This window comes from Barbus barbus (assembly GCF_936440315.1).
Source record: "Barbus barbus genome assembly, chromosome: 40".
NCBI classification, from domain to species: Eukaryota; Metazoa; Chordata; class Actinopteri; order Cypriniformes; family Cyprinidae; genus Barbus; species Barbus barbus.
This window is the reverse complement of record NC_136718.1, coordinates 14,851,592-14,878,975: the sequence shown is the minus strand read 5'-3', so window position 1 is coordinate 14,878,975 and position 27,384 is coordinate 14,851,592. Positions and strand designations below refer to the sequence as shown.

General features: G+C 38.7%; 3 protein-coding genes across 5 annotated transcripts in view; 1 reads left to right on the top strand and 2 right to left on the bottom strand.

Annotated features, from left to right (window-relative positions):
- LOC306859460 (polynucleotide 5'-hydroxyl-kinase NOL9-like) overlaps window positions 1-1,605 on the bottom strand; it is a 7,117-nt gene extending 5,512 nt beyond the window's left edge. Inside the window, exons 1-2 of the mRNA XM_079400484.1 lie at window positions 1,010-1,605; window positions 155-681 (exon numbers count right to left, since the gene is read on the bottom strand). Of these exons, the coding sequence (XP_079256610.1) occupies window positions 155-628 (474 nt within the window). The 5' untranslated portion in view covers window positions 629-681; window positions 1,010-1,605. The remainder of the gene's footprint in view (window positions 1-154; window positions 682-1,009) is intronic.
- LOC306859459 (telomere zinc finger-associated protein-like) lies at window positions 1,603-9,689 on the top strand. 2 transcript variants are annotated; one of them, XR_013783305.1, is made up of 12 exons: window positions 1,603-1,766; window positions 3,871-4,620; window positions 4,843-5,129; window positions 5,994-6,105; window positions 6,245-6,337; window positions 6,418-6,504; window positions 6,625-6,779; window positions 7,055-7,191; window positions 7,320-7,484; window positions 8,010-8,098; window positions 8,203-8,959; window positions 9,052-9,689. XR_013783305.1 is itself a non-coding variant. In XM_079400483.1 (11 exons), exons 2-11 carry the CDS (start codon window positions 3,871-3,873, stop codon window positions 8,644-8,646), a joined length of 2,319 nt encoding a protein of 772 aa, XP_079256609.1. In that variant the 5' UTR covers window positions 1,603-1,766; the 3' UTR covers window positions 8,647-9,689. The 2 variants fall into 2 exon arrangements, 1 of the variants encoding a protein (XP_079256609.1); XM_079400483.1 differs by having other exon boundaries at window positions 8,203-9,689.
- Window positions 9,426-27,384, bottom strand: LOC306859461 (kelch-like protein 21). 2 transcript variants are annotated; one of them, XM_079400485.1, is made up of 5 exons: window positions 27,179-27,384; window positions 14,596-15,672; window positions 12,555-12,960; window positions 12,365-12,437; window positions 9,426-11,332 (listed from the first exon to the last, which is right to left on the bottom strand). In XM_079400485.1, exons 2-5 carry the CDS (start codon window positions 15,620-15,622, stop codon window positions 10,997-10,999), a joined length of 1,842 nt encoding a protein of 613 aa, XP_079256611.1. In that variant the 5' UTR covers window positions 15,623-15,672; window positions 27,179-27,384; the 3' UTR covers window positions 9,426-10,996. The 2 variants fall into 2 exon arrangements, with proteins under 2 accessions (XP_079256611.1, XP_079256612.1); XM_079400486.1 differs by lacking the exon at window positions 27,179-27,384 and adding an exon at window positions 15,779-15,897 and having other exon boundaries at window positions 9,561-11,332.

The following is a 27,384-nucleotide window of genomic DNA, read 5'->3' as shown; positions in this document are numbered from 1 at the left end:
CGCAATATTATGAATGAAATTAATTTAAAGTGGATCAATAAAGTTAATCAAAGTTAATCAAGAACGCATTTTAGGACAACTCTGATGAAAGGTTTTAATCCACTTCAAATGTTGACTAGAGTCATAGTGTTTAAAGCGGAGATTATCAGTCTACCTGGCCTTGTTTCATGACTAAAACAGCACGGTTGTGGGCTTGGTCAAAGTGGGCATGGAACTGAAGACCGTCCTCCTCCATCTGGTCTGTTTTAGGTGAGGTTGAACTCTCCATGCCATTCTTAAGAACACTATTGGCATATTCACTCCATTCTTGAGAGTCCACTGAACTGCTGCTCTCATCCAGTTCTGTGCCTCCATTTGTGTGGACATGAGCAAGAGTCACAGAAGTGGCCTTCTCCTTTCTCTCCTCAGCACAACTGTTTTCAGGGATAGGCTTCGTATACAACTTCTTCAACCGTTTTAATGGGGGTTTCTCCCCTCTGGTTATCTGTTGCTCAAACTTTGCAGTCCCAGGACTTGTATTTAGGAGCGATGAGTCCAGTTCATGTATCTTTTTGCGCCATTTATTCTTGCCATGGCGTTTAGTGGAGTTTTGCGACCGAGAAGAAACCTTGTGGACTTTCATTGTCATCCAATGAACTCCAACAAGAATAAAAACGTCATAAATCCAGGACAGGGAGACACCTGTGAATGAAGACATAGAATAATGACAACATAAGCACAGCTGGATTCACTAAAAGGATTTTAAAAATTGATGGATAGAGAGATAGAATAACGATAATTTAACAGAATATCAGTTGTTGGCTTTGTCAAGTTAACATAATAGCTTAATCCCTACCGGTTATTACAATTACTACCTGTTGGCTTACTTTATTCAGTTGGTAAAATATGATGCAATATTCTCGTACCACACATTACCGGTATTACTAATATCTAGTAAGAGTAAAATTGGTCGTGATATGATACTTTCACATAACTGCAGCATGCCGTTAGTTCACGTACGTTAACTTACCTGTTTAAAATGAGAAGCCGCTGTAACCGGGAACAAAACAGATTTGAATCAAAGTAGAAACGCGGAACACGTATAAATCGAGTTTCTGTGAATATGCCGTTGTTTCTATGTAACTGGCAGTGGCTTCACGTGAGCTTCAAATCACGCTGCACGATGCTGCTGTGCTTCCACTCCACTAATCAAGACGAAGCTGCTCTTTTCCCTATTTTGAGCTGCTTTAGGACCACACTGTCACTGTTTGATGAATGTTTGAAAGGATAAATATAGTAGAGACAAAATGAAGCGTAAAACATATTAAATATAGCACTCTCTGGTTAACGGAAGCAATTTTGTGCAGCGCTAGCTAGCGTTTGTGCCATGTGATGGACAATAAAAGATGTCACGGAGTTCGAAAGAGTTTTGACTCTATACTACCATCCTGTATAAATACTTCGCTATAAAATACTTTACCATAGCTTTCAGAAATGTTATAAAATTGAAGAATTGCTGTGCAATTTGGTTGTAGGAGCTAAACTATTCAACCAGTTCATATTTGAAGAAATTCATTTCCAGCGTAACAAGTTGAATGGCCAGCTATGGGAGAATATTTGAACGTCACTTCCTGTTTCTGTTTCAACATGGCTTCTTGATGTTTAGCTCAAATTAAGCGTTTGATGCTACACATTCTATAACTTACTTAGGAAGTTACATAACGCATATATGTGGGCTTTCGGTATATGAAAAAAAGATGAGAGCAGTGATCTAATTTACGCTGAAGGTGAGTCATAAACGGTTGATTGTGCGGCGAGTAGTTTAGGGAGCGTCATTAAAATGCGGACATCGTGGTTAACGTTAAGGTAATAATAATTAACCAAATAACCGTTATCTAGTGAAAGTTATCTGCATAGTATGGGAAAACATTCTTGAGCATAGATGAATGAAAGGGTGCAGAACTATACTGTATAACGTTACTGTTTTATAAAACGAACTGCGTTAAGATAAGCAAGAGCTTGCTATAGCCAACTATGCGTGTAGTACAATAATAACTGCGGTATTTTATGATTTTCAAGAAGCTGTGCACTTCTACAAACATTGTATCTTAACCCTTGTGCATCAATAAAAAAAAAGTTACACTTAGGTCCATAGTGGACAAAAATGTCCATGTCATAAAATTGGAAGCTTGGGAGCAGACCCATGGCAGGTTATTGTTGAAGTAAAAAAAGTTTAAAAAGTGAAACTAAACAAGTTATACAGGTTTAAGTTTATGAAAATGATTTATTAACAATATTTTATATGTGAAACATGTTGAACTCTAAACCTGCTTGAAAATCAAAGCCATAAATCTAAACAAGTTTGAGGTTGATATCTCAAAAAATGAGCTTTCAGTAAAATTTAGTTTGGGCGCAGTACCAAATTTTCCCCATTAGATGCCAGCAAAACTGTGCTGCTGCACACAGTGCTTGGATTTGTGATTTGCAGTAGAGTTTCTCTCTCAATTTTTACAAGAAAACACACACACATTTTTTTATGACACACATACAGACCACACTCTGACATCCATACCAACACACCCATACAATTATAGCTGCATTATTTTCCAATTGGCTCTATAATACGCAGACGCAGAAAACAGGAATAAACCAAGTATTTGCTTTATAGACCCTTTATGGACCAAACCTGAAAAAATGGAACATCTGGTAAAATATGGTAAATTTTTTATTTTGAAGCCTTGCCAACAGAATGAAAGCCTATTAACAAAAATTGCATCATTTTACAGTTAAACGGCACTGCGATTAAAAATAGCAGTTTTAATGGGTTTCAATGGGGACATTTTTGTCCAAAAGGTGCTGAGTGTTTAACTTTTGTACCTTGTGTAAAATAGATACATTAAAGGAAATGGTGGAATATTAAAATTCCAATAAAAATACACACCTGAGCCAAAATATATGCAGTTAGCATTAACACAGGCAAAATTATAAAAAAAACTAAAATGGACAAAAATGTCCATAAGGGTGCACAAGGGTTAATAAAACATCTATAAATAATGACAGTATAATAATAAAACCAGAACAGACGCACTTTATTACTGTATTTTACTCAAATGAATTATAGTTCTGAATATGAACATGTTTTCCTATCATAAATATCCATGATTAAAAGTAGTTTAAAATTTTAACTAAGTATTTTTGTTTATAATTTTAATGTTAAATTGAAATGAAAACGTGCTGAATTATTCTGTGTAATTTTTGAATAAACTGAACTACGCCAAAATAAGCAAACTTTTGCTATAAACACCTATGCTTGTGCAATAATGGCAATGTCATGATTTTCTAAAATTAAGTTGCAAAAAATATTTAAAGTATAACAATAAAACCAGACCACTTACCACATTATTTTATTTTACACAAATTTATTATAATTCTAAGAATGAACATTTTTAATTATTATAAATGCCCATTAACAAAATGTACATTTAAAATGTAAATGAGTTACAATTTTAATATTTAATTTAAAGATTTTTTTCTTGTGTGAACTGTTCACAAAACAAACTAAACCAAAATAAGCGAGCTATTGCAACAAACACCTGTGCTTGTAGTACAATAATGGCAGTTTTTCATGATTTTCAAAAGATGTTACATTTATTAATAATTAGCTTGAGCTTTTTTATTATTATAAATATCCATGAATTAGTAAAAATGTACATTTTTAATTAAATATTTATATTATATTTATATTACTTTAAATATAATATTTATAAATAAATATTTTAATGTATACATTTTAATTTATATATTTATGTTGTATGTTATGTTGTCTTTATCTATAATTTCATTCAGATAAAATGACTATTAAAATTAAACTGATGTCTCCTGCTTGTCTAGATGGAGATACTTGCTGAAGGGACATCTCACGCTCAGCGGGTGCTGTCCTTGCTCAACCAACAGAGGGGTCTTGGCCACTTCTGTGATGCCATGTTGAGCACAGCAAGTGGACAGGTGCATCTGGCCCATCGCAATGTTCTTGCCTGCTTCAGCCACTTGTTCCAAGACCCCAGTTCAAACGCACCATGTATGAAGATCGACCTGCCATTAGAGTGCCCTGATGATGGACTAGAGCTTCTGCTTAACTTTTTTTACACTGGTGAACTCCAGTTAGACGACAACAATTTAGAGAAGATTCAGAATGCAGCTAGCGGACTATCAGTGCCGGATTCTCTCATACCTTGCCAGAGTTTGCCAGGTGCAGAGATCTTACAGTCACCTGTCTCGAGTGAAGATGATAAAGACAAACCCCTGTTCCCTCTCACATCTGCAGACGCTCAGACTGATCACACCCCGAAAGGAAAGACTAGATCTCGGCAGAGGATGAAAAACAAGCCCGATGCATGCAGGGTAGTTTCAGAGGTCACAGCTAGCGATGATGACCCTCCTGCCTCAACGTCTACTACCACCACACGTTCTGGAAGGCGTGTAAAAGGACCCAATCGACTAGTCGGGGAAAGTCCCATGGCTACTGTGATGAGGCAGGGAGCAGGAAGAAGAAAACAATCATCTCTAGAAGACAAAGAGCAGGACACTTCTGCCACTGAGTACGGAGATCACCTCAAACATCAAGACACAAGTGAGACTGAGGTACTCCATACATCCATATTCAACCAAAATATATTTATTCAATTTAAATAATTTAAACTTGATCATCTATGCATTGATCTGACAATTGAATACATTAATTAAAAAAAGTGCTGTAATAATGTATCGTGTGCAATTTTTGACCTAATTTCATTTAATACCAAATCAAAATTCTTGATTTTACTTGTAATCTGTTGTACATTTACTGTTAATTCTCTGTTGCAGGTGGATGGATCTGTTGATAACCAAAATGACAATGATGTCGACAATGACGATGATGATGACAGTGACAGAGGTGACAGTATGGACATTCTTATTGAGGGAACTGATGAAGAGTATGTGCCTCATGATTCACCTTGCTCGACCTCAAAGACTCCACGCAAACGACATGAAAAAAGTACCAATAAAGAGAACGGGGAAGGAACATTTAAAGACAGAAAGAAAGGCTCTGTCCAATGCCCAACATGTCATAAAACATTCCTCAGCAAGTACTACCTGAAAGTACACAACAGGTATGTTCCTCTTTGGTAATATACTTATGTATGTTTTAGATTTTCTCATTAAAATTATGTATGGACACACATTTTCTATACTGGGGAAAATGGACTGTGTTTATGTCTTTGTTCTGTAAATTGGCCTCTGTATGTATATGTTAAGACTTTTGCAAAGGTGACCAGTCAACTGTTTGCCAAGTTCTGTTGTTATTTTTATTCTTTAAAAAAATAAAATTATAATATCATATGTATGTTTTAATATCTAATAACAGTACATATGTACACGCCACCATTCAAAAGTTTGAGGTTAGTTTTTATTTGTTTTTGAAAGTTTCTTATGCTCACCAAGGCTGTACTTGTTTGATAAATACAAAAAAATTGTGAAGTAATATTACAAAAAAAACCCAAAATTTTCTATTTTAATACATTTTGAAATGTAATTTATTCCTGTGATGCATTGCTGAATTTTCAGCAGCCATTACTCCAGTCTTCATTTTAATATTTTGATTTGCTGCCCAATAAATATTTATTATTATTATTATTATTATCAGTGATGAAAGCAGTTGTGCTGCTTAATAACTTGGAAATGGTGATTAATTTGTGAGTAGAATGTTCAGAAGAACAGCATTTATTAGTATATAATGCTTTGTTACATTATAAATGTCTCATTATAAAATGACACATTTGATCAATTTTAATGTGTCCTTGCTGAATAAAAGTATTAATTTCTTAAAAAAAAAAGTTACTGACCCTTAACGTTTGAATGTTTATATATAATTAATATTGTATACATACTGTATATAACATTAGTATAGTAATTAATATGACTCATCGTGCCTTAAAGGGAAGTTCTGACTTTCCTTCCTTCTTGCTGTCTGCAAGGAGACATACTGGAGAGAAGCCCTTTGAATGTGCTAAATGTGGGAAGTGCTACTATAGGAAGGAAAACCTGCTGGAGCATGAAGCCAGGAATTGTCTTATCAGAGTAGAAGTGGTGAGTTTGAAAGTGGAGGACAATTAACAAAATGCACAAATGCAATAACAATAATGCATAATTTTTGGTAGTTACTGATGCACAAATGCATCTTTTATATTTCTAATACTTACTTAATGCAACTTTTGGTTTGGGCCAGGTGTTTTCGTGTTCAAAATGTACCATGACCTTTAAAAAGCGACATGAGCTGCGTCTTCACACGGTCACACACACAGGAGAGATGCCCAATAAGGTACGTCATCCATTGTAGAGGTCAGATATAACCTTTTATCAAGGGACATTGTGCCCATGTAATTTTACTTGTCCTATTAGTGCACGTCATGCCCTGAGCAGTTCATGCAGAAAAAAGACCTCAGGATCCACATGATTAAAGTTCACGGAGCTCCCAAACCACACGCTGTAAGTGACTCTAATGCTAATAACTCGGTCGGCAATATCATAATGCCCTGCTATTGAAAACTGAACAAAATATGATTTTTTTGCTGATTACGGATGTATTATCTGTCACGTCTCGTCTAGTGTCCGCTGTGTCCCAAGTGTTTCCTGTCCCGCACTGAGCTACGTGTACACGAGGCAGCCAAACATCGTGGTGAGAAACTGTTTGTGTGTGAGGAGTGTGGCCATCGGGCCTCAAGCCGCAACGGCCTGCAAATGCACATCAAAGCCATTCACAGGTAAACACATGACATAAACAACAAAGAACTGAAACATGCTTTATTTATTGTTTGGACTGATTGCTAATTATTTCTGCCTGCTATTCAAAGTCGAGGTTGTTTGCAAATGCTAGAATTATGCATGCATGTGGTGAAAAGACAATAAATAATGTGAATGAAAGAAAGCTGGACAAGAAAGAAACCTTTTTGTGATGTTTATATGTGTAATCCATTTTGCATGTTTGTGTTTACTGGTTGGATTCTCACTGAACTGTATCTGTTCTGCTTCTTTCCAGAAATGAGCGTCCTTTTGTGTGTGAGTTCTGCAATCATGCTTTTACCCAGAAAACCAATCTCAACATGCACCTTCGAACACATACTGGAGAGAAACCTTTCCAGTGCCACCTCTGCGGCAAGACATTTCGCACACAAGGTAATTTCACAGACAGGGTGATTTAGCTCTGGCTAGTTTGATATCTAGTTCATTTTTAAAATCAAATCCATGCAGTTTCTGTATTAGTTTTGTATTATTAAAAAAAAGTTTGCTGATTGTGTGAACAGCGAGTCTGGACAAACACCACCGCACACATACAGGAGAACGGCCATATGGTTGTGATTTTTGTGAGCAGCGCTTTACTGAGAAAGGCCCTCTCTTACGCCACATAGCCAGCAAACACCAAGAAGGTCGACCACACTTCTGCCACATCTGCAACAAAACCTTTAAAGGTAAGATATCTGGATAAATACACTTTTAGGCAGTTTTGAGAAAGATTATATATATAGCAAAAATGAAAAAAAGAAAATAATATTGTGAAATATTATTAAAAATGATACATTTTGTTTATTCAAAATAAATTAATAATTTGCATTGTGTGTGTATATATATATATATATATATATATATATATATATATATATAAATTATATAATGTTTTTATTAAATTATTTAACTTTTATATAATTTACATAGAATTTGTTTTATTTGGCAACAAATATTATTTTCATTAATGTCAAAAACAATATATTATTGTATATAATAATAATAATTATTATAATGTTTATATATATAATAACATTTATATGCTGTATAATATATAATTATTGCTTATATTTTTATTGCTTATATATTTTAATTTTTTTTCATATATCTAAATTGATATACACATACTTTATATAATTTATACTACATAAAAAACATGTATTTATTAAATAAAAATAATAATAATTAAATATTCCATAATACCCCATCAGCCATTGAGCAGCTCCGTGTTCATGTACGACGTCACAAAGGCATGAGAAAATTTGAGTGTACTGAATGTGGTTACAAGTTCACCAGACAGGTATGCATTAGATGTATTTATGGATTAACATATAACAGAAAAATAACTTTTACATTTCCTGCTTGATGGCTAAGACCTCAGCGTCTCTATCCTGCTTTTGACAGGCACATTTGCGACGACACTCACAGATCCACAACCGTGTGGAGAACTACAACCCCAGACAGAGACGCTTACGTAACCTGGTAGTGGAGGATGAGAGCGCAGCTGCCTCATCTAGTCCTCCCAGCCAGGCAGAGGCTCAGGTTGGACCAGCAGACATGGTTAACCTGGTTATCCAGCCAGAGGCGGTTGTGGTGGAACATGTCATCTCCGCCTCTGCTGGAGGAACAGGAGGAGAGCAGGCCACATATTCAATGACTGATGGAGCAGTGAGTGCTGAACAGACTGGGATTGCTCTGACTGGAAGGACTGATGGTGGAGTGGAGCAGACTCCGTTCACTGTAGCAGATGTGATGGAGCAGACCGTGCTGGTGACCAGTGCATACCCCATTCCTCAGTCCAGCGTGGTGGTGGAACTGCCCAGCTCTGCAGCTGATGGGAAAGTCTAAACGAATGGACTTATTGACTCCAGAGTAACAAAGCTACTTGACAAAAGTATGCAGTTTAAAGGGATAGTTCACCCAAAAATTACAATTCTGTCATTCATTACTCATGTCAATCCAAACCCATTAGACCTTTGTTCATTTTTGTAACACAAATTAAGATATTTTTGATCAAATCCGAGAGCTCTCTAACCCTCCATAGACAGCAAGGGTCCTACCATGATCAAGGCACAGAGACATAATAAGGACATTGTTTAAAAAAATCCATGTGACTTCAGTGGTTCAACCATAATTTCACAAAGAAACGAGAATACATTTTGTTCGCAAAGAAATTCAAAAGTCGTCCAAAAGTGCGCATGCATCAATAATTGTGGAGGACCGTCCTGGAAGAAAAGAAATCGTTGAATAAAGCTATTTTTGTTTTCTTTGTGCACATAAAGATGAAGGTCTTACGGGTTTGGATCGACATGAGGGTGAGTAATTAACGACAGAAATGTCAGTTTTAGGTGAATTGTCCCTTTAAGAGACATTGTAAATATAATAAATAGCTTTCTTGCATGATGAAATCTTTTTATATTAATTTATTATCTTTAAAGAAGTTGGAAATTACAGTGGACCTGGTTGTATCAAACATGATGATGCAAGATCATCTTGATTTCCATAACTACATTTTTGTGATCAATAGGAGATTGCCTACTGGAGTCAGTAAAAGAACCTAGCTTCTGCAAAAATGTTTAGCAGTTAACCAGTGTTTTTCAGTAAGACTGTGTCTACAATTATTAATTGAAAATGTTCTTTCGCTGTTAAAAGCTTTTTATTTCATAAAGAAAAACTAATGCATTATGCCTCTTATTTGTACTTGCACTTGAAGTTACAGGATGTTTGACAAAATTGGATACAATAACGTGACCAAAGTTCTTGTAAGAGAATGCCTAGGATTTATTCAGCATCTGGAAGGCATACTATAAATGAAAGACTATTGTAAAACAAGAAAATGAGCTTCATGTTTGCTCTTGTTTTAATGGAATAAACCGTTCGAATATTGTCATAATTCTAACTTGATGGAAAATTAGATATATCTAACACAAATCTGTGAAGGGCTGCACAGAACATTTGAATCTTTAAACTATGTGAGACAGCTCTCTTGCGATTGTGATCTTACTACATATACACAAGAAAAGCTCAAAAACAGTAACAGTGCTGGCAGTCATTTACTGATTGACCACACAAACAAACATTACACAAATCATCGCCTTCTCTGTATTGTATGAATGACTTTAGCCACAAAACAAACTAAACATTCTGTAAGAAAAATAAAATAAACATCAAGTTCCACTTAAGCGTGTCGTAAATAATTAGTTTCATAAGTACTGGTATTGTCAACCATACATTTACTCAAGAATAACGAGATACTGAATTACTACTTCCAGTTATTAGTACAGCATCTGAATACAATTAGACATAAAAATAAATACATGATAATACCTTCATTCATTCCTCATGTTTTCTTCAGGATCGCAGAGAGCTTAAACACAAACTGTTTCTCATAAACTGTAACACACCTTCCTCTAAAATAAACTGACTACATAATAAACTTAACATTAAAATATGAGTTGAAAAGCAAGTCGGATACAAATTCACAAAATATGTGATCATTGCATGCATGCTAGATTGTCTGAAATATGTAATTCTAGCAAGATTTGTTTATCTTTCTAGCCAGATTTGTTTATCACAGTTATGTTTATCTGTCAAACAAAATTATGTTGTTCTTGGAAAATCTGGGATCTTCTCCTAAATATTTAATTCCAGACTTTTTACTGTGTATATAAAATAACATTTGTTATCCACATTGCAGAATACTGTTGAATCATGCTACTTTCACCTTTTGGAATGATTGGGTCCCAAAATGATTTTTTTTAAAAAAAGCAATTTTACTTCACATTAGGTTATGGTGTTTATATTATATTATATTTTTTGTGGATGTTGACGAAGTTGCAATGTTGCAGATCACATTAGGAGGTCCATGCTGAATTATAGAATAAATAAAAGAAAAATGAACATAACCTTCATGCAATTTCCATGGTATGGATTGCTTGAAATTCGCCAAATATGATAGGCACTATTTCATGAGTCACTTCACTCAAGTCTCTGTTCAAGGTAAACACAGTCAGCATTAGAAATGCATGCAACAATTAAAGCTGTTAGTAACACTGGGTTACTGGGCGAAACAATGCAAACATTGATTGCCCATTCACCAGCTCCCTTTCCGGCCCAGTTGAGGTGAACATGTCAAAGTGCAAATCACAGAGTACCAACGTCACATGAATGACCTTCAGTCTCATGTTTCCAAAAGTTCTCAATGCACTTCATTGACATCTTGGTTGCGGTTCTGATTGACATTGTTGTTGTGGTTGTGAAGTGCCTGGTTGCGGTGGGGTCTGTGGAGGTGGATGGCGTTGGCCTCAGGTAGGTCGATGGGTTCAAAGGTGCTTGGAACAAGAGGCATGAACTGTCGGAATATGCTGACACTTCCATGCCAAAAGGTGGGCTGGGGGAGCCGGCCAGCTGGGGTCCAAGATCGAGTAGAGGGCTCGTAGACCTCCACCACGTCGGATAGCTCAAAAGTGTTGTCATAGCCACCAGACACATAGAGTCGACCACCCAGAGCTGCTACACTGCCTCCAACATGAACCTGTGGAAAGTGAGACATTTTAGTTATCTGTGTGAATGCCTAATGTGGGTCAATGATGTGATGCTCATTTATTGTCCCATTAAATTGTTCAAAAAAACAAAAACGCAATGCATAAATATAGTGATTTAAATACACATGTTTTATGATCATGTTTTTCATTTTTGAATTGACATTTTGATATTTTTGGAGTGTAACAACTGTCCTGGTATCAAAAACAAACAAAAAAATCATAGCAAATAATATCAAATTAAAAGAAAAGAAAATCTTGGGTTATTTTGAAACTTTTATTATTACCTTATATAATTATTTGTTAGAAAAAAATTAAAACGCTATTAATTATTAATTAAATAATAAATAAGACTTAAATAATAATAAATTTAACCGCCTTTTTAATTTCTGAAAACTATATGTGAAGATATGTGGTATTACCAGGAAAAACATCATCCATCCAACCAACATGCAGAAATGTGCACGTAACGCAAAAAACGTAAAACTGGAAATTATATCATAGATAGGACCCCCGCAGACCCTCATGACTGGTCGAGGTCAACGCGTCTCCTAAAATATCCAACAACATTTCATGCCAATTTGTTTTTTGAGTTGGTAGCTAATTTATATAAATAGGTTTTTATTCAATCTTCTTGTGCCCTAGTGACGATTATGTTTAGAGGTACTTACTTTTCCTCTTAAAAATAAATAAATAAATCAACATTTCGTAAAATAGTCATGTTTTCTTGCGAGACTGGGATGAAATATCAGATCATTTGACCTTTTTATGACAAGGTCGGTTCAGGTTGTAAAATGTCATGAAAGGTGTGGTCACATCAGCAAAATGGTCCACTGTCAATAGTGATGCGATGACCAACTTAAACCTGATGCAAAATCTGCATTGAAAAATGTTTCGCCCCCAACGGAAATTCCAGATCACGTGGATTACTATTAAAATGACTCGATTTGACCTGTGAAAATTTGCTACACAATGGTAAATGCGATTGCACCTTAAAAGAGTGAAACAAGGTAAAATTGACATACTTGTGTCATGGGACTAATCTTATCCCATTCATTTTTCTGTGGGTTGTAGACATCTACTTCTGCCGAATCATCCCTGAAACACAACAGTTGTCATGAGAAACATGGAAACCTCACTTCCTTTGTTTCTTTTTTCTGCGTATCATTAGAAACTGGATATTTAAAATTGTGGGGAAAAAACTGAGCACCTTACCTTACAAAGTAGATCAACCCATTTAGGGTCACTGTTTTGGGGGCAAAGGACCACGGAGGCAGTTCTCCGCTGTTCACTAGTGACCAGCGGTTGCTTTCAGCATCGTAGCACTGAATTGCCATTGTGTCCTCTCCGGTTAAGGAGCCAATGGCATAGAGTCGTCCCCTACACACCGTAGTAGAACAGTTATCCATGGGATGTGGCATGGGCGGAAGGGCCTCCCAGCAGTCTAGAGTATGATCGTAGCGCTCTGTGCTGTCAGAGGCTACCACATAGAGTTGACCCTTCAGGACACAGGAGCTGTGGTACTCTCTGGCTTTCAGCATGGGGGAGACCTCCGTCCACTCATTCACACTGGAGTTGTATCGCCATACGCAATCATACAGACGTGATCCATCAGAGCCACCTGTCGTAAATGAAGCAGGTTGGAAAGCTTAAACACAATACCAAACAGCCAGAAATAGAACAGATGTTCTTTCCTATCATTCATCAACCCTATTTTTCAAACTTGCCTACACTAATAGACTCACATTGTGTCACTCTTCAGGGTTACTGCTATAAATTGGGATCATTTCTGATTATTAATGATAGTTGAAAAAGTACCAGGACAAAATGTTGTTTGATTCTGTCAACTGTTATTATGTAGCCTGATTACAGAATGAATTACTTCTGTGAATCAGTTCATCTTTTTAGTGAATCAAACATACAGCTTACAACTAAAGGTGTGGACATTTTTGTGAAATTTCAGCAAAAAAAATATTTATTTTTATGGTCAGCACTAGTGTGGCGAACAATGAAGTACAGCTCTCGGAAAGTCGCATTCAAACCAAGCAGCTTTCTTGAACCCATTTCGAAATCTGAGTAGACTAGGGAATCTTTCACCCTCATGCAAAATTTGAGATTATGTGGATTCCTACTGAAATGACTGCAGTTCACCAGTGAAAATTACAATGGTTAATGTAATTGCACCTTAAAGGGATAGTACACCTGAAAATTTGTCATCATTTACTCACCTCCATGTCGTTCCAAACCTGTATGAGTTTCTTTCTTATGTTGAACACAAAAGAAGATATTTTGAAGAATACTGGTAACCAAATAGTTGATGGCCCATTGTCCTTCTTTCCCTACTATGGAAGTCAATGGGGACCAACAACTGTTTGGGTCTTAAAAATTCTTCAAAATATCTTCTTTTTTTGTTCAACATAAGAAAGAAACTTATACAGGTTTGAAACGACATGGAGGTGAGTAAATGATGACAAAATTTCAACTTTTGGGTGAACTATTCCTTTAACTGACTTTAAATCAATGTAGTTATTGACTGGGTGTTCATTTCATATGTAGTATGTGAACACTATTATGTGCGTTTTGTTAGCAATGTTATATAAAAAAAGGATTGAAATATTACCATTTTTGTTTCTTGAGCAATGTTATTTAATAAATAGTTAAGATAAGTTTTTTATTGGAATCATTAAAGTCATTAAAATGCATGTGTAAATTCACCTTTTTGAAGAATCTTTTCCAATTTGTTATTGAAATTATCATTTGTAATAGAATTGTATTTACTTTTTACCAAATATTAGTTGAAAGTAGTAAAAGAATCGTTAAAGAACCAGAATCGTAGAGTGGAATCGGAACTGTTGAATTCCATAGTCAGTGCTCAGTCACCTTTTTAAACACCACTTACATAACAGCAAAGGACACTTAGAATAGAAGCAGCATTTAACTGCATGAGATGGTTTCTCAATTGAAACATTGCCCGTTCCTGAAGGTAACTTTTATGTCACCTGAAATCACGTTAGCCACTGCTAATCTGGCAGAACATTATGTCCTTGTCACCACACTCTTACATAGTTGAATATACAGGGGTTTATTTATACATAGGCTGCCATGTTGTAAACAGTTTGGAAAGAAGGACACTCTGAGCCTGCCTGGGGATTTGTGCTTTCTTCTGTTACCTTAGCATCAAATAATTACGACACAAGTTGAACCTGCTTGTTGAGTATGAGTTTGTCCCACAAGGAAACGTCATCATTGTACTAACCTGTCACGTAAATGTCATTGCCCAGGGCGGCTATGCTGTAGCCACCTCCAAGGTGGTCTGGGAATTCTGCTAAGTATCTCCACTGTCCAGTCTGTGGGTTGTAACAATCCACAGTAACAAGCTCATCACAGTCTTGATCACATCCTCCTACCACCACCAGAATTTCGGCCAGGCCGGTGGACGGACGTGGGCGCATTCGATGGCTGGGTCGGTCATGGCGGTCATATTCATAAGACTGAAAGCTGCGTGCCTCACTGACTAACCGTAAACAGGCTGGCGACAAGTAGACCAGTGGATCACTCTCCACGTGGGCCAGAAGATAGAAACGGCGAACAAACGGCAGGCGTACCTGCTGCAACAACTCAGGCCAGTAATGCAACCGGTGCTGCAAGTCGGCTTTAACCCAACGCACGGCAATCTGGTATGCCGTTTCTTCCTTATCCACACACAGTCCGTCATCAGACACAAACTCCAGGAGCCGCTTCCACGACAATCGTTCAAAGTCCATGCCCTTCGCCAGCTCCACAATGTTCTTCAGCACGAAACGGCGAGAGCTAGCTACTAGTTCACGACAGGCGTAAGCCTCTGCGAAGTCCTGGATTTCCAAGCAGTTGGAAACATCAAGTCTCTGCTCCAGGAATGCACAGCACGCTTCTTTGACGGATGGGAACTGGAAGAGGTCTGCCGTCTTGAGCAGGAGGTCCACGTTGTCATGCGTGACGGTCACGCCACCCGTGTAGCAAAAGTCCACCAGGAGGCCCAACAGTTCAGCCGATACTTCGTGTAGCACCACACGGTCCATGACGCTCTCTCGCAGTGTACCGGCAAACATGGCACGGAAGTATGTGCTGGCAGCTGCTAGCACAGTTCGATGGCAGTGGAACTCTTTGCCTTCAGCGCATAACGTGACATCAAAGAACTTGCGCTCGGCGCGGAGTTCGTGGATGCCGCGGAGCAAGTTGACAGCGTGGGCCGCATCGAAGAAGGGCAGCATAGAGGGCTGCGTTTGTAAAACTGGTTTCTCCATTGCTTACGGTGTTTCTCTTGGTGTATGTCTGGTCAGAATTCTGGAATCATCTTTAAAGAGAGAACAGGAGTTTTATTAGTAGTTTGAAGTAGTTTCTCATTTGAACTAAAACAAGTTCTAAAAAACAGAAAACCCCAAATTGAAGTTTCAGCCTACCTGTGTATCTTCTCAAAGTGTTTAAATTTGTGAAGCACAGTAGCTTCTAGAACTAAATATCATGTGGTTATGACGAATGTGTGCAACCGTTGGTCTCTTAAAGTGTGCTCGTCGTGTCTGGTCTATAAATACACCAGCAGTGTCCATTTTCACAGGCTGGGTGAGGGGGGCCTCAGCACACCCTTTAGCTTCACTTACTGGAGATTACAGAAACTTCTCCACTCTGAGTAACTCCTCATACAGCAACAAATATAAAGAAGGTTTAAAGGGGTAGTTCAGCCAGAAATAAAACTGTGATCCTTTACTTTAATCTCATGTCATTCCATTAGAATTGTTTCTTTTTTCATTGAAGCACAAAGGAAAGAATGATCTTTCCCATATAAAAACCATGACTTGTGAAAAGGACAAAAAGGAACAATAAAAGTATCACAGAAGTAATCGATAGTATACAAGTTGTGTGCTATATATACGTTTTTTATATAAGCGAGTGAGAAACAAAGATTATTCTCTCTGTTGTTGCTCTCAAACTCATTTGCCTAAACCAAAGTCCCGTTTACACCAAGAACGGTAACTACATTAGCATTCACATCGGCTTTTGACAATGTTCTGTTTATTATAAGCATTAGGGTTGTGCCGATAGACGATAGTATCGTGTATCGATGATAGTCAGAGATATCGACAATAGCAAATGTCTTTGTCTGTAGTCAAGACGATATTAGGCTCATTCTCCTATTAATGTATAAAACTATTATTATTATTATTATTATTGTTAGGCGGCCTATTATTATTGGGCTATCAAATTGCCCCGCTATTTCACCTCAGTGCCCCACTTTACACACGCGCAAATGAGGATTAAGGCCAAAGTATACTTCGGCCGTCCACGTCCACACACTGTCCTTATTACGTAATTTTCATCATCAAGAGGGCTCGCTGACAGTCGCGCACCCCATCTGAGTGCAGGCAATTTTTTGAGATTGCGCAAGTCAAGTTGGTGGTCCTGCGCATGTGTTGAGCTCGTCCGTCCGCACTCTTCTGAGGTAAGATGTAAGCAGCTAAACATGACGAGACAATTCAGCAATATTTGCCAACCGTTTACGATTTAAAAAAAAAAAAAAAAATAATAAAAAAGGGGTTAAACGCAGTAGTTAAATGCAAACTACTACAGACCTTTTAAAAATTTAGATTTTAGTGCCATTTACGTTATTTGTCACAATGTAGGCTACATAACAGCAGTTCCCTATCGAGATCGGTTCTCTCGACATTGCGTCATAGCTGATGCTAAGGGGAAACTCCCTTTCTCCTGGAATACTGAAGCCCTATTGAATGGCGCCGTGCGCACCGTGCTGGCCAATGACGTTCAAGCGAGCAAAAAAAGGCGCGCATTCCCGCTATTTAAATCGCAGCTGATGTCATTGCATCAGAATCTTTCTCCTTCACGACATATGTTTACTGAGCCCGTATTCGCCGTTGATCAACACCTCATCGAAGCGGACTATTTCCCTTTTGCGTTCCGGCAAAGTCGGAGAGATGTCTTTGAAACAGTGCCGTTCCTGCGCGGGACCTATTGAGCCCGGATGGGCACGACTCGTGTGTGCTGTGCCTGGGTCGTGCTCATGCGGAGACGCCGATGGACGGGTCTGATTGCCCCCATTGCGAGGAAATGAGCGTGAGGCTGTGGGCACTTTTTCCAAGCGTTTTCTCGAAGCCCAGAAGCAGTCGAGATCTATGAGTCACTTCATGCCCAAGCGAAGCACCGGCCCTAGAATGCCCCCTGCTCGCTCAAGATTGTCTTCACTGCAGCACGCTAGGCAACGCCCAGCTGGACAACCTTCTGCTTCCGCACCGGCCCTGAGCAAGGACACCGAACCAGCATCGAAGCCGACGGCAGCCTCGCTACAAGTACCCGAAGTGGCAGGGTCCACGCCCTTCAACTGCGTCAGCGCCGCCGCCTCAGCCGCATCCCTGACCATCCCAGCCGGAGGAGGAAAGCACTTGGCAGCGTGGACAGAGAGCCGGTGAAGAAGTTCGCCCGCCTTTCTCACGCTCATGTTCATGTTTGTTCTGTCATTCCCTTGCTTGTTCAGAGCAGGAAAGTGCGTTCAATGTGTTTGCCTTTAATAAATGCAAAAACAAACGAAACTCCTCTATTAGAGCAAATGTACTCCTCTGTGCTTAATGCATTCACACAAAATGAGCAGTTCCCCGCCTCAGAACAGTGAACTGCAATATGTGGCACAAGCACTGATGTATGCATGCAGTTTTCCGCTGCAGAGTGGCGAGCAACAGTACATGAAACACGCTCCCACATATATGCACAGTCCCCAGCCACGGAGTGGCGAACGGCTGTGCGTCGAACGAGCTCACTCACACAGCACCCCACCCCAAGGCAGCGAGCTGGCTCATTTCTCACGGGTAAACGATCTGACATGCTTGTGCGACATAAATGGCCCCTCATCACAGAGAGGTGCGTCAGAACATGCAAAAAAGCCCCTGTCACAAAATGGCGGACTGTCCCGCATTCAGCGCAGAATTATTCAACCTCTGTCGAACTACGCGCCCACCTGGCGAATGATCCCGGGCATTTCAGAATGGGTCCTGAAGATCGTAACAAGCGGTTACACTCTGCAGTTTTATCGCAAACCACTCCGCCTCAAGATGCTTCGATTCTGTGACCGGAAATACATGCTCTATTGGAAAAGCATGCGATAGAGGTAGTGCCTCCAGAAGACCGGGAGAGGGGGTTGTACAGCCGCTATTTTCTAGTTCCGAAAAAGGACGGCAGCCTTCAACCTATTTTGGATTTAAGACCACTAAACCACGCTCGATCACGGCGATCGTTCAAAATGATTACGGTGAAGCAAATAATCATTTTGAACCAATCCCCGGCCCGGGGATTGGTTCATTTTGGTAGACCTGAGAGACGGCTACTTTCACATTCATATAGCCCCTACAGGCGCTTCCTGTGATTCACCTTCGAAGGCATGGCCTATCAGATCATGGTTCTACCCTTTGGTCTGTCTTTGGCTCCACGTACGTTTACAAAATGCATGGATGCTGCTCTGTCCCCTCTCAAATTGAGCGGAATGCGCATTCTGAACTATCTTAGATGACAGGTTAATTTTAGCCCATTCCGAGGATATGCTAAATACTCAAAAATCAAAGCTCCTTCAGCACTTGTATTCCCTGGGGCTTCCCTGTCAATCTGCAGAAGAGAAGGCTGCAACCCAGTCAAACCATTTCATTCTTAGGAATAGAGATGGATTTGCTGTCAATGCGAGCCCGCCTCTCTCGACAGCGCTCTCATGCTATAATCAATTCTGTGTTCAAACTGGGGAGATCACCACCCCCTAAAGTGTTTCCAAAAGACGCTGGGGTTGATGGCAGCCACATCAACAGTTTGCCATTTGGGGCTGCTGCACATGCGCCCTCTTCAACTCTGGTTGAAAGATCGTGTTCCCCGCCAGGCATGGCAGAACGGCAGGCTGCGCGTCAAAGTAACCCGCAGCTGCAGGGACGTGCTGAAACCTTGGTTCAGCAACAGTATGTACAGTCAGGGAGTGATGATGGGACAAGTTGTCAGGAGGAAAGCAGTCACTACCGATGCATCAAGCACGGGCTGGGGTGCCCTATGCGATGGCAAACCGGCTTCTGGCATCTGGACGGATGCACAGAAACTGTGGCACATAAACTGCCTAGAGTTGAAAGCAGTTCAGCTAGCGCTAGAGTCTTTCCTCCCTCATGTTCGTCATCACCATGTCCTTGTTCGAACAGACAACACAGCAGTGGTGGCTTACATAAATCACCAGGGCGGCGTGTGCTCACGCTCACTTCACAAGCTGGCGAGGAATCTCCTGTTATGGGCAGAACAGAATCTCCTCTCCATTCGTGCTGTGCACGTCCCGGGCCGCTTGAACTGCGGAGCGGATTTACTGTCAAGAGGGTTTACATTCAAAGTCTATGTGGCTGCTATTTCAGCTTTCCACGCTCAGCTAGAAAGTCGCTCGGTGGGAAAGCATGATCTGGCTATAAAGTTTATGAGAGGCGCGAGACGTCTAAACCCCCCTCGCCGCCCCACCATGCCTGCTTAGGATTTAACTTTGGTTCTCACTGCGCTTTTGGAAGCCCTGTTTGAACCACTGGAGACAGTGGAGTTGCGTCTGCTATCTCATAAGACAGCGCTCTTGATAGCATTCGCTTGCGGGAAGCACGTAGGTGATTTACAGGCGCTATCTGTCAACACTTTGTGCTTGCAGTTTGGACCGGGAGACTGTAAAGTTATTCTCAAGTCTAGAGCGGGCCATGTTCCAAAAGTGCTCTCAATTCCTTTCAGAGCACAGATTATAACTTTACCTGCTTTTCACCCTGAGAATGTACACTGAGGACTTGCATACCCACCGGATGCTTTGCCCTGTGCGCGCACTGCTAATCTATATTGAGCGTTCAAGTTGTTCGAGCAACTGTTCGTGTGCTTTAGTGGTCGTTCTAAAGGACTGCCGCTCTCTAAACAAAGACTGTCTTGTTGGATTGTGGACGCGATAGCCCTGTCGCATACATCACAGGGCAAGGAATGTCCGAGTGGGCTGCGGGCCCATTCGGCCAGAAGTATTGCATCGGCTTGGGCATGGGCAAGCGGAATGTCTATTCAAGACATTTGTCTGGCAGCTGGCTGGTCATCACCAAATACATTCGCCAGATTCTATAATCAAGATTCAAGATTTTTTTTATTCGTCACATACACAATTATACAGAGTATAACCAGCAGTGAAATGTAAGTCAGGTCTGCTCCAAGGACAGTGCAATTATATAGAATACAAATATTAAGAAAAATAAAAGAATAAAATAAAATAAAAGATAAAAAATATAAATATAAATGTGCAAGTCAGTATGTTGTTGACTTAATAATAGTAATAAAGAGGAATGTGCAAAATAATTAAATGGGGTATTTAAATAGCAGCAATATGAGGTAGAGAAAAATTATGAATATGAAGTCAAGTGATGTTATGACACAGAGTTAGAGTTTAGGAGCCTGATGGCCTGGGGGAAGAAGCTCCTTCTAAGTCTCTCAGTTTTTGCCATCAGGCTACGGAAGCGCTTGCCAGATGGTAGCAAAGTGAATAGATGGTTACCAGGGTGATTAGAGTCCTTGATGATTTTGACAGCTCTATTTTTGCAGCGTTTGAGGTAGATGTCCTGCATAGAGGGGAGAACAGACCCTGAGATGCACTCAGCTAAACTCTCTGTAGTGCTTTGCATTCCCGATTGGAGCTGTTTCCACACCACACTGAGATGCACTGAGTCGATACATTTTCTATGGTCCCTGAATAGAAAGTTTTCAGGATTGCTGGTGAGACCCAGAATTTCCTCAGCTGTCGCAGGTGGTACAGTCTTTGCCTGGCTTTCTTAACCTGTGTTTGGATGTGTGTAGTCCAAGTCAGGTTCTCTGAGATGTTTACACCGAGGTACTTGAAGCTAGGTAATGTGGATGTTCCCTCGTTTGCACCGTTTGTACCCTGTGCCTTCCTCATAGCGGCGATGTCTGATTGGTTGCCCAAGATAGGTCGTATAGGCTGTGTGTGACTATGCCAGCGAGCTCATCGCCTGTTTTTTCTTTTCATCTACTGACTACGGCTTGGAAGCCGTGTGAACTTGCTCCTATGCTCGTAATACCAGCGTGTTCTATCTTTTACCCTTCTGCTTGTATCTGTTAAATGACACTAACAAACTATTTTCTTCAGTGAGTTAACTCAAGTTAATGGCCGCCGCCATTTTCACTGAAGACAGCGGCTCTGGTTCATACCACGGAAATGTCCACAATCATTTAACATTCCGTTCCCTTACACAAGACCTGACAAACACCGCGCTACTGCGACCTTATCCCGCCCTTTGGACTAAATTTGAGCGTTGTGGGTCTATGCTCCACATTAGATGAGTTGGGCTTTGCGTGTAACACGGCGTGATGTTATATTGTCCCCTTAGCGTCAGCTATGACGCAATGTCAAGAGAACTGATCTCGATAGGGAACGTCCTCTGGTTACTCGACGTAACCATGGTTCCCTGAGAGGAAACGAGACATTGCGTGGGCTGCAGTGTTACAATACGCTCAGTATCTGGGTGCATGGTTATGTTATCGTTCTCTCAGTCAAAAGATTCTGATGCAATGATGTCAGCGGTGATTTATATAGCGGGAATGCCCGCCCTTTTTTTGCGCGCTTGAACGTCATTGGCCAGCGCGGTGCGCACGGCACCATTCAATAGGGCTTCAGTATTCCAGGAGAAAGTTAATGTATATCTCTAGGCTTTCTTCCATGATTTCACGTGTTTAAAAATCTATAAAAAAATCATTCTCAATCTTACTCTTGAACAAATCTGAAGACTTTTGCTTTCGAGTGCTGTGCATAGGAAAGTGATTTATATTATAGGCCTAATAAAAATATAATTTGCTTATTAATTCACATGCATTAGCCTATTTTATATACACACTGGTGTTTAAAAGTTTGAAATAATTAAGGCTTTTTGTTTATTTGAAAGAAGATTAAATTTATTTTATAAAAAAATACAGTAAAACAATATTATGAAATATTACACTTAAAATAGTGGTTTTCTATTTAGGATGTTTGAAAATGTAATTTATTGCTTGATCAAAGCTGAATTTTCAGCATCATTACTCCAGTTTTCAGTGTCCCTTCAGAAATCATTCTAATGCTGCTTAATTATTATCAGTAATTATTTGTGATAAATTATTAATAATGGTTTTATTATTGGTATAATGGCTCTCAGTTAAAGAACAGCATTTATTTGAAATATAAGTACTTCGTAATAAGTGTAAACATCTTTACTGACACCTAAATCAATTTAATCAAAGTCCCCTTTTGTATCCTATAATCTTTGATTTAATGCAACATTGAAGAAAAATATTAATTTCTATTTTTTAATCTTACCCAAGACTGAATTGTACCACATTTTCCACAAAAATATGAAGCAGCACAACAGTTTTCAACATTGATATTAATCAGAAATGTTTCTTGAGCAGCAAATCAGCATAAAATAATGATTTCTGAAGGATCATGTGACACTGAAGACTGTAATGATAATGATGCTGTAATAATGTAATGAAAAAGTAATGATGCTGAAAATTCAGCTTTGATCACAGGAATAAATTATATATTACTAATATATATATATATATATTAGAATATAGAATTTTCGCATAGAAGAGAGCTATTTTAAATTGTAACATTATATATTTCACAGTACTGTTTACTGTATTTTTCATCAAAATAATTTGTATACTCTTTTCCACAATTGGAGCTCTATTCCTTAGAATGATAGATGCCAAGCTCCTGCAAAAGGACACATACTGTATATGACCAATATGAAAGGCACCATAAAAACAGTCCACATTCTGGACTATTCAAGTCTTCTAGATGATACCAGAGCATTGTGTCATATGGACTGATTATATATAGGTAACTTTAGTGACATTAAACTGTCCCTCGTAAAAAAATCTTTAAAATAACTTACTATTTGCCATATACACCACACTGTAAAAAATTAATCGTGGGTCTTGTAATTTTCATTAAAAAAAATTAAGGTGATACTTAATAGTGTGTATATTTCATTAAAGAAATTGTGATTCAGTGTTGTATAGAAAATATTGAGGACTTTTTACTAATAATAACAAGAGGTGTGTTTTCCTCATTTTTTAAAGGAAACTTCAGCAGTTTTGAGGTTTGAATTCAGGAACTGATTAAACAAAAAAAAATTCAAAAGGAAGAAGGCTACCTATTTATTTTAAGAGAATTAGCTCAATTTTGCGGTTTTACTTTAGAGGTGATTGTTAGTTCCCAGCATGCTTTGCATATAGCTGGATGGAGAGTAAATTTTAAAATGAAATGCTATTTTATGTGTTTTTGAGTGAAGGGAAACATCTATTAATGTTTAATGTTCAGTTATGTTTGACATTTGAAAGAGTTTCTGTTACATTGAAGTTACCATTGCACAGTGCAAGTTACCATTGTGCAGAAGAGTAGAGCTTATGGTTATGAATACTACTCCTCTAAGGCATTAAGCCTTTTTTCAATGAGCAGTAGCTTTGCTAGTGCAGGACTTTCCAGTATTTCTCAAGTATTTTCCTACTTGAGCTGTTTGGCTGTATACAGTCTTTTAAATGTACAAAATAACTCAAAGTCAAACACAAACAGGCCTCACTCAAAATCACAGAATTCTGAGAATCAACTTAAAATAAATGAGCACATTTCACTAATTATATTAAATTCATTGCGTCAAAGATTAATTTAGGAGATTTTACATGATTTTTTCAGATAGATTCCAATAATAAAAAAAATAGTCGTAAAAACTACTCAAAAATCTTAAGTGTAATATTGTTACCATAATTTTTTTAAGTAAATAGCCCGTTCCATTTTTTACAGTGCAGGAAAGACAAATTATAAAGTATGCCAGTCATTTATGGTGTGGTGTGGTGCGATGTGTTGCGGACTGGGTTTGGTGGGCCGCTCTGTGCCAAAAAAATCCAGGGCCACTTTTTGGCCCCAGTCCGCCCCTGTCTTTTAGACATCTTCTTGAACAGCGTTGAGCTATGAATGAACATGATGAAACTGCACTGGCAGCATTTCGTTTTCTTTACAGCACATTAGCAAAACACACGGATGCTTATTCTTCATCATTGTTATAAAAATATGCAGTTAATAAGTAATCAGTCTAAAACTGGGCTTGTCATGTGGCGCGCGGTCCGGAGCACTGTATGACTGATGTAGCCTGCCTATCCATTTAATTTAACTTTACTCCAAAAATATGAACTTACCTAAAAACACTTTTATCTTTAATATGTTCGTTTATGTCCAACACAAACTACTTTTGATTTTCACCTTGACTGATTTTTTGACTGATAACTTCCGCGCCGATGCGGCAAACTTGTCACAGTAGGACGTGCGGTCCTAATAGCGATGCATGACTGCTGTATCTGAATATGAACTAGCTGTTTTAAATATTTTTATATTTAACATGTTAGTTTTTCGGTATGTTTGAAAGTATATTATTTCGGTTATTGGTACTTCCAGGTTCTCTCTCTCTCACACACGCGTGGTTTAAAATCACCAAATAGTTATGAAATAGCCCATGCACGATAATATCGTGTACTGGCGATCTCACGATATGAAAAATGACCATATTGCCCAACACTAATAAGCATACCATGCAGTTATGTTGTATGTCACTTTAAAATGCTAAACCATTTGGCTGTCAATTTTCTTCATTCATCAGTTGAAAAAAAGAGGAACAATATTATTTGGAATCACTTTCAGAACTGTGTTGTTATTGTTATAACTGTGGTTTGGACTTTCCTATTGACGTAGAATTAAACTTCAGTTATAGTTAGCATTATAGTTATGGTCCTTAACGACTCATATTTTGGTCTGTTAATCATAAAATGCTATTGAATGACTTCAGAAGACACAAAATAAAAATTATTATTATTTATTTTTTTTTACTTGACAGTATAAATTACCATTCACTTACATTGTGAGCAGCTTAGGAAAATAGCAGCTTAGACATTCTGCTTAACATCTACTGTTGTGCTTCACAGAAGTAGTAATACATATGATATGAGGGTGAAAAAATAATTGACAAAATGTGTATTTTGGGTAAACTGTCCTTTTAAAGGAAGATCACAAGTTATTTCATTAAATGAAAGAGCATTTAGCAGTCTGCATAAATATGAAGGCATTACACAAGCATAGCTTATATGCACACACACACTGAAGAGCCATGTGACATCAGGCAGCTCAGTGAAGTTTTATGAAGGTTGGCTCATCAAAAAGGATGAGAGAGGGAGATAGAGAGAGAGAGAGGGGCCCCAAAGGGTCAACAAACTGCAGAGAAATAGACCTGCTCTGAACAGCAAAGCTCTACAATTTTCAGTGAGAGACCTACATTATGCATAGCATTAGCAGGCTTGAGGAATAATGCATTCATTTGTGCATGTACTGGGCTCCTGAGAGGCTGGGTATTTTGAATGCATTACATGCCAATATATATTCTCCATGATGCAGCATCTCAGTGTTGCACATTAGGCAACTTGCATACCAAGTTACTTACTAGTAGTCTGTTTACCAGTCAGTCTGAGAATAGCATTGACCAACACAAGACTTATCCTGACTTGTCAACAATGCGTCATGATCTATAGTTATGAGACATGATTCATGACCACACACAGGAAACGCACCTCTGTGATGTAGTATGGGCTGCCATATCAACTTTAGGGCTTTCTAAAACATTAGATTACTCAAAATCCTGATCTGCAAGACAAAATATTTCTCAATAAGTATAACAAAACCATTATTGAATATTTATATACAGTTAGACTGAACTTCAAATGTGTCTGTTTACTGGACCCTTGCAACCAGTAGACGTTCTCTGTATCTTCTCTGTACAACTTTAAAATAACAAACCCCTTTATGAACCCCAGAGGGCCCCTCTTTCATCTGCAGAGCCATTGTACACCCTGTGTTTCTCTAACCCACCAGTGGCCTACAGTCTAATGTTGTACCTGACTGAGAGATGCCCATCATAACACAGCTGCCACGGCTCTGCATACCATCAGCACAAACCCAAAGGAGCTGAGCGTGTTTGGGCCTCAGGACAACCACAATAAGGCATTGCTTCACTCTATATAGCCAGTTAAACCAGTCCTAAATTCATCAAATTTATTCTGAGATAGGATTTGTTTCTTTCATGGGAATCAGTGTGTGTGTGCAAATATATATATATGCGCACACACACACACTGTATTATATTGTATATAATGTTATATATTTATATAATACTGTATAACATTTTATATATAATTCTTTAAAATTATATACTCGTCCTCTTCTCTCAGTTTCAATTGAAACTGAACAAAAAATAGGTAACGTTAGTTAGGTAGCAATCTAACCATCAGCACTGTCTATAAAACTAATTTGTTTACAAATTTATGGATTGCAAAATTATTAACAATGTTTAGACATTGAATGTTGGGATTAAAGCTAGCTTTACCCTTTCATCAGACCTTTTTGCTATAGCCTATAGCCAAGAGACCTTCAAAATCTAGTCTATTTTAAGATTTGACCTGATGGTGAATGTCACGCATTGCTCATCTTCACCTCCTGCCAACTACATACCAACGAGACTTCACGTAACAACGGTTTCTAATATATGTTTAATCCACTGAATTAATCACAAAGACTTCAGCGTCATGATCTCTACAGAAACGAAACACACGTGAAATCGGTTTCCGACACAATAACCGTCTGCTGTTTGTCTCCTTCGGTTGAGAAAAACAACACGAGAAGCGTCACATTTTCACCTTCATACACAGGCTGTTCCTGACGCTTTTCTACTTACCGAATCCAGATGTTAACGATTTCGGTTGCTATCCACCTCGGAGAGTTTGACAGATTGGTATAAATTGGCCTATATCCCTATTTAGCGTTTAAATTTGCTAATGTGTGTGTCTGTTTTCTCTTCGCTCATGTCAGCGCCATGACTCCGCATCATAAGAGACTCTCATTGGACACTTGCGCAGCAGTTACACGATGACGTGATCCCTC

Excerpts from the sequence above, each read along its gene's own strand:
- LOC306859461 (XM_079400485.1), bottom strand. The coding sequence starts at position 15,622 with ATGGAGAAACCAGTTTTACAAACGCAGCCCTCTATGCTGCCCTTCTTC. Across the intron at positions 12,961-14,595 it reads CAATGACATTTACGTGACAG|GTGGCTCTGATGGATCACGT; the intron begins GTTAGTACAATG and ends CATTTACGACAG. Across the intron at positions 12,438-12,554 it reads GGGTTGATCTACTTTGTAAG|GGATGATTCGGCAGAAGTAG; the intron begins GTAAGGTGCTCA and ends GTTGTGTTTCAG.
- LOC306859459 (XM_079400483.1), top strand. The coding sequence starts at position 3,871 with ATGGAGATACTTGCTGAAGGGACATCTCACGCTCAGCGGGTGCTGTCC. Across the intron at positions 4,621-4,842 it reads AAGACACAAGTGAGACTGAG|GTGGATGGATCTGTTGATAA; the intron begins GTACTCCATACA and ends TCTCTGTTGCAG. Across the intron at positions 5,130-5,993 it reads TACCTGAAAGTACACAACAG|GAGACATACTGGAGAGAAGC; the intron begins GTATGTTCCTCT and ends GCTGTCTGCAAG.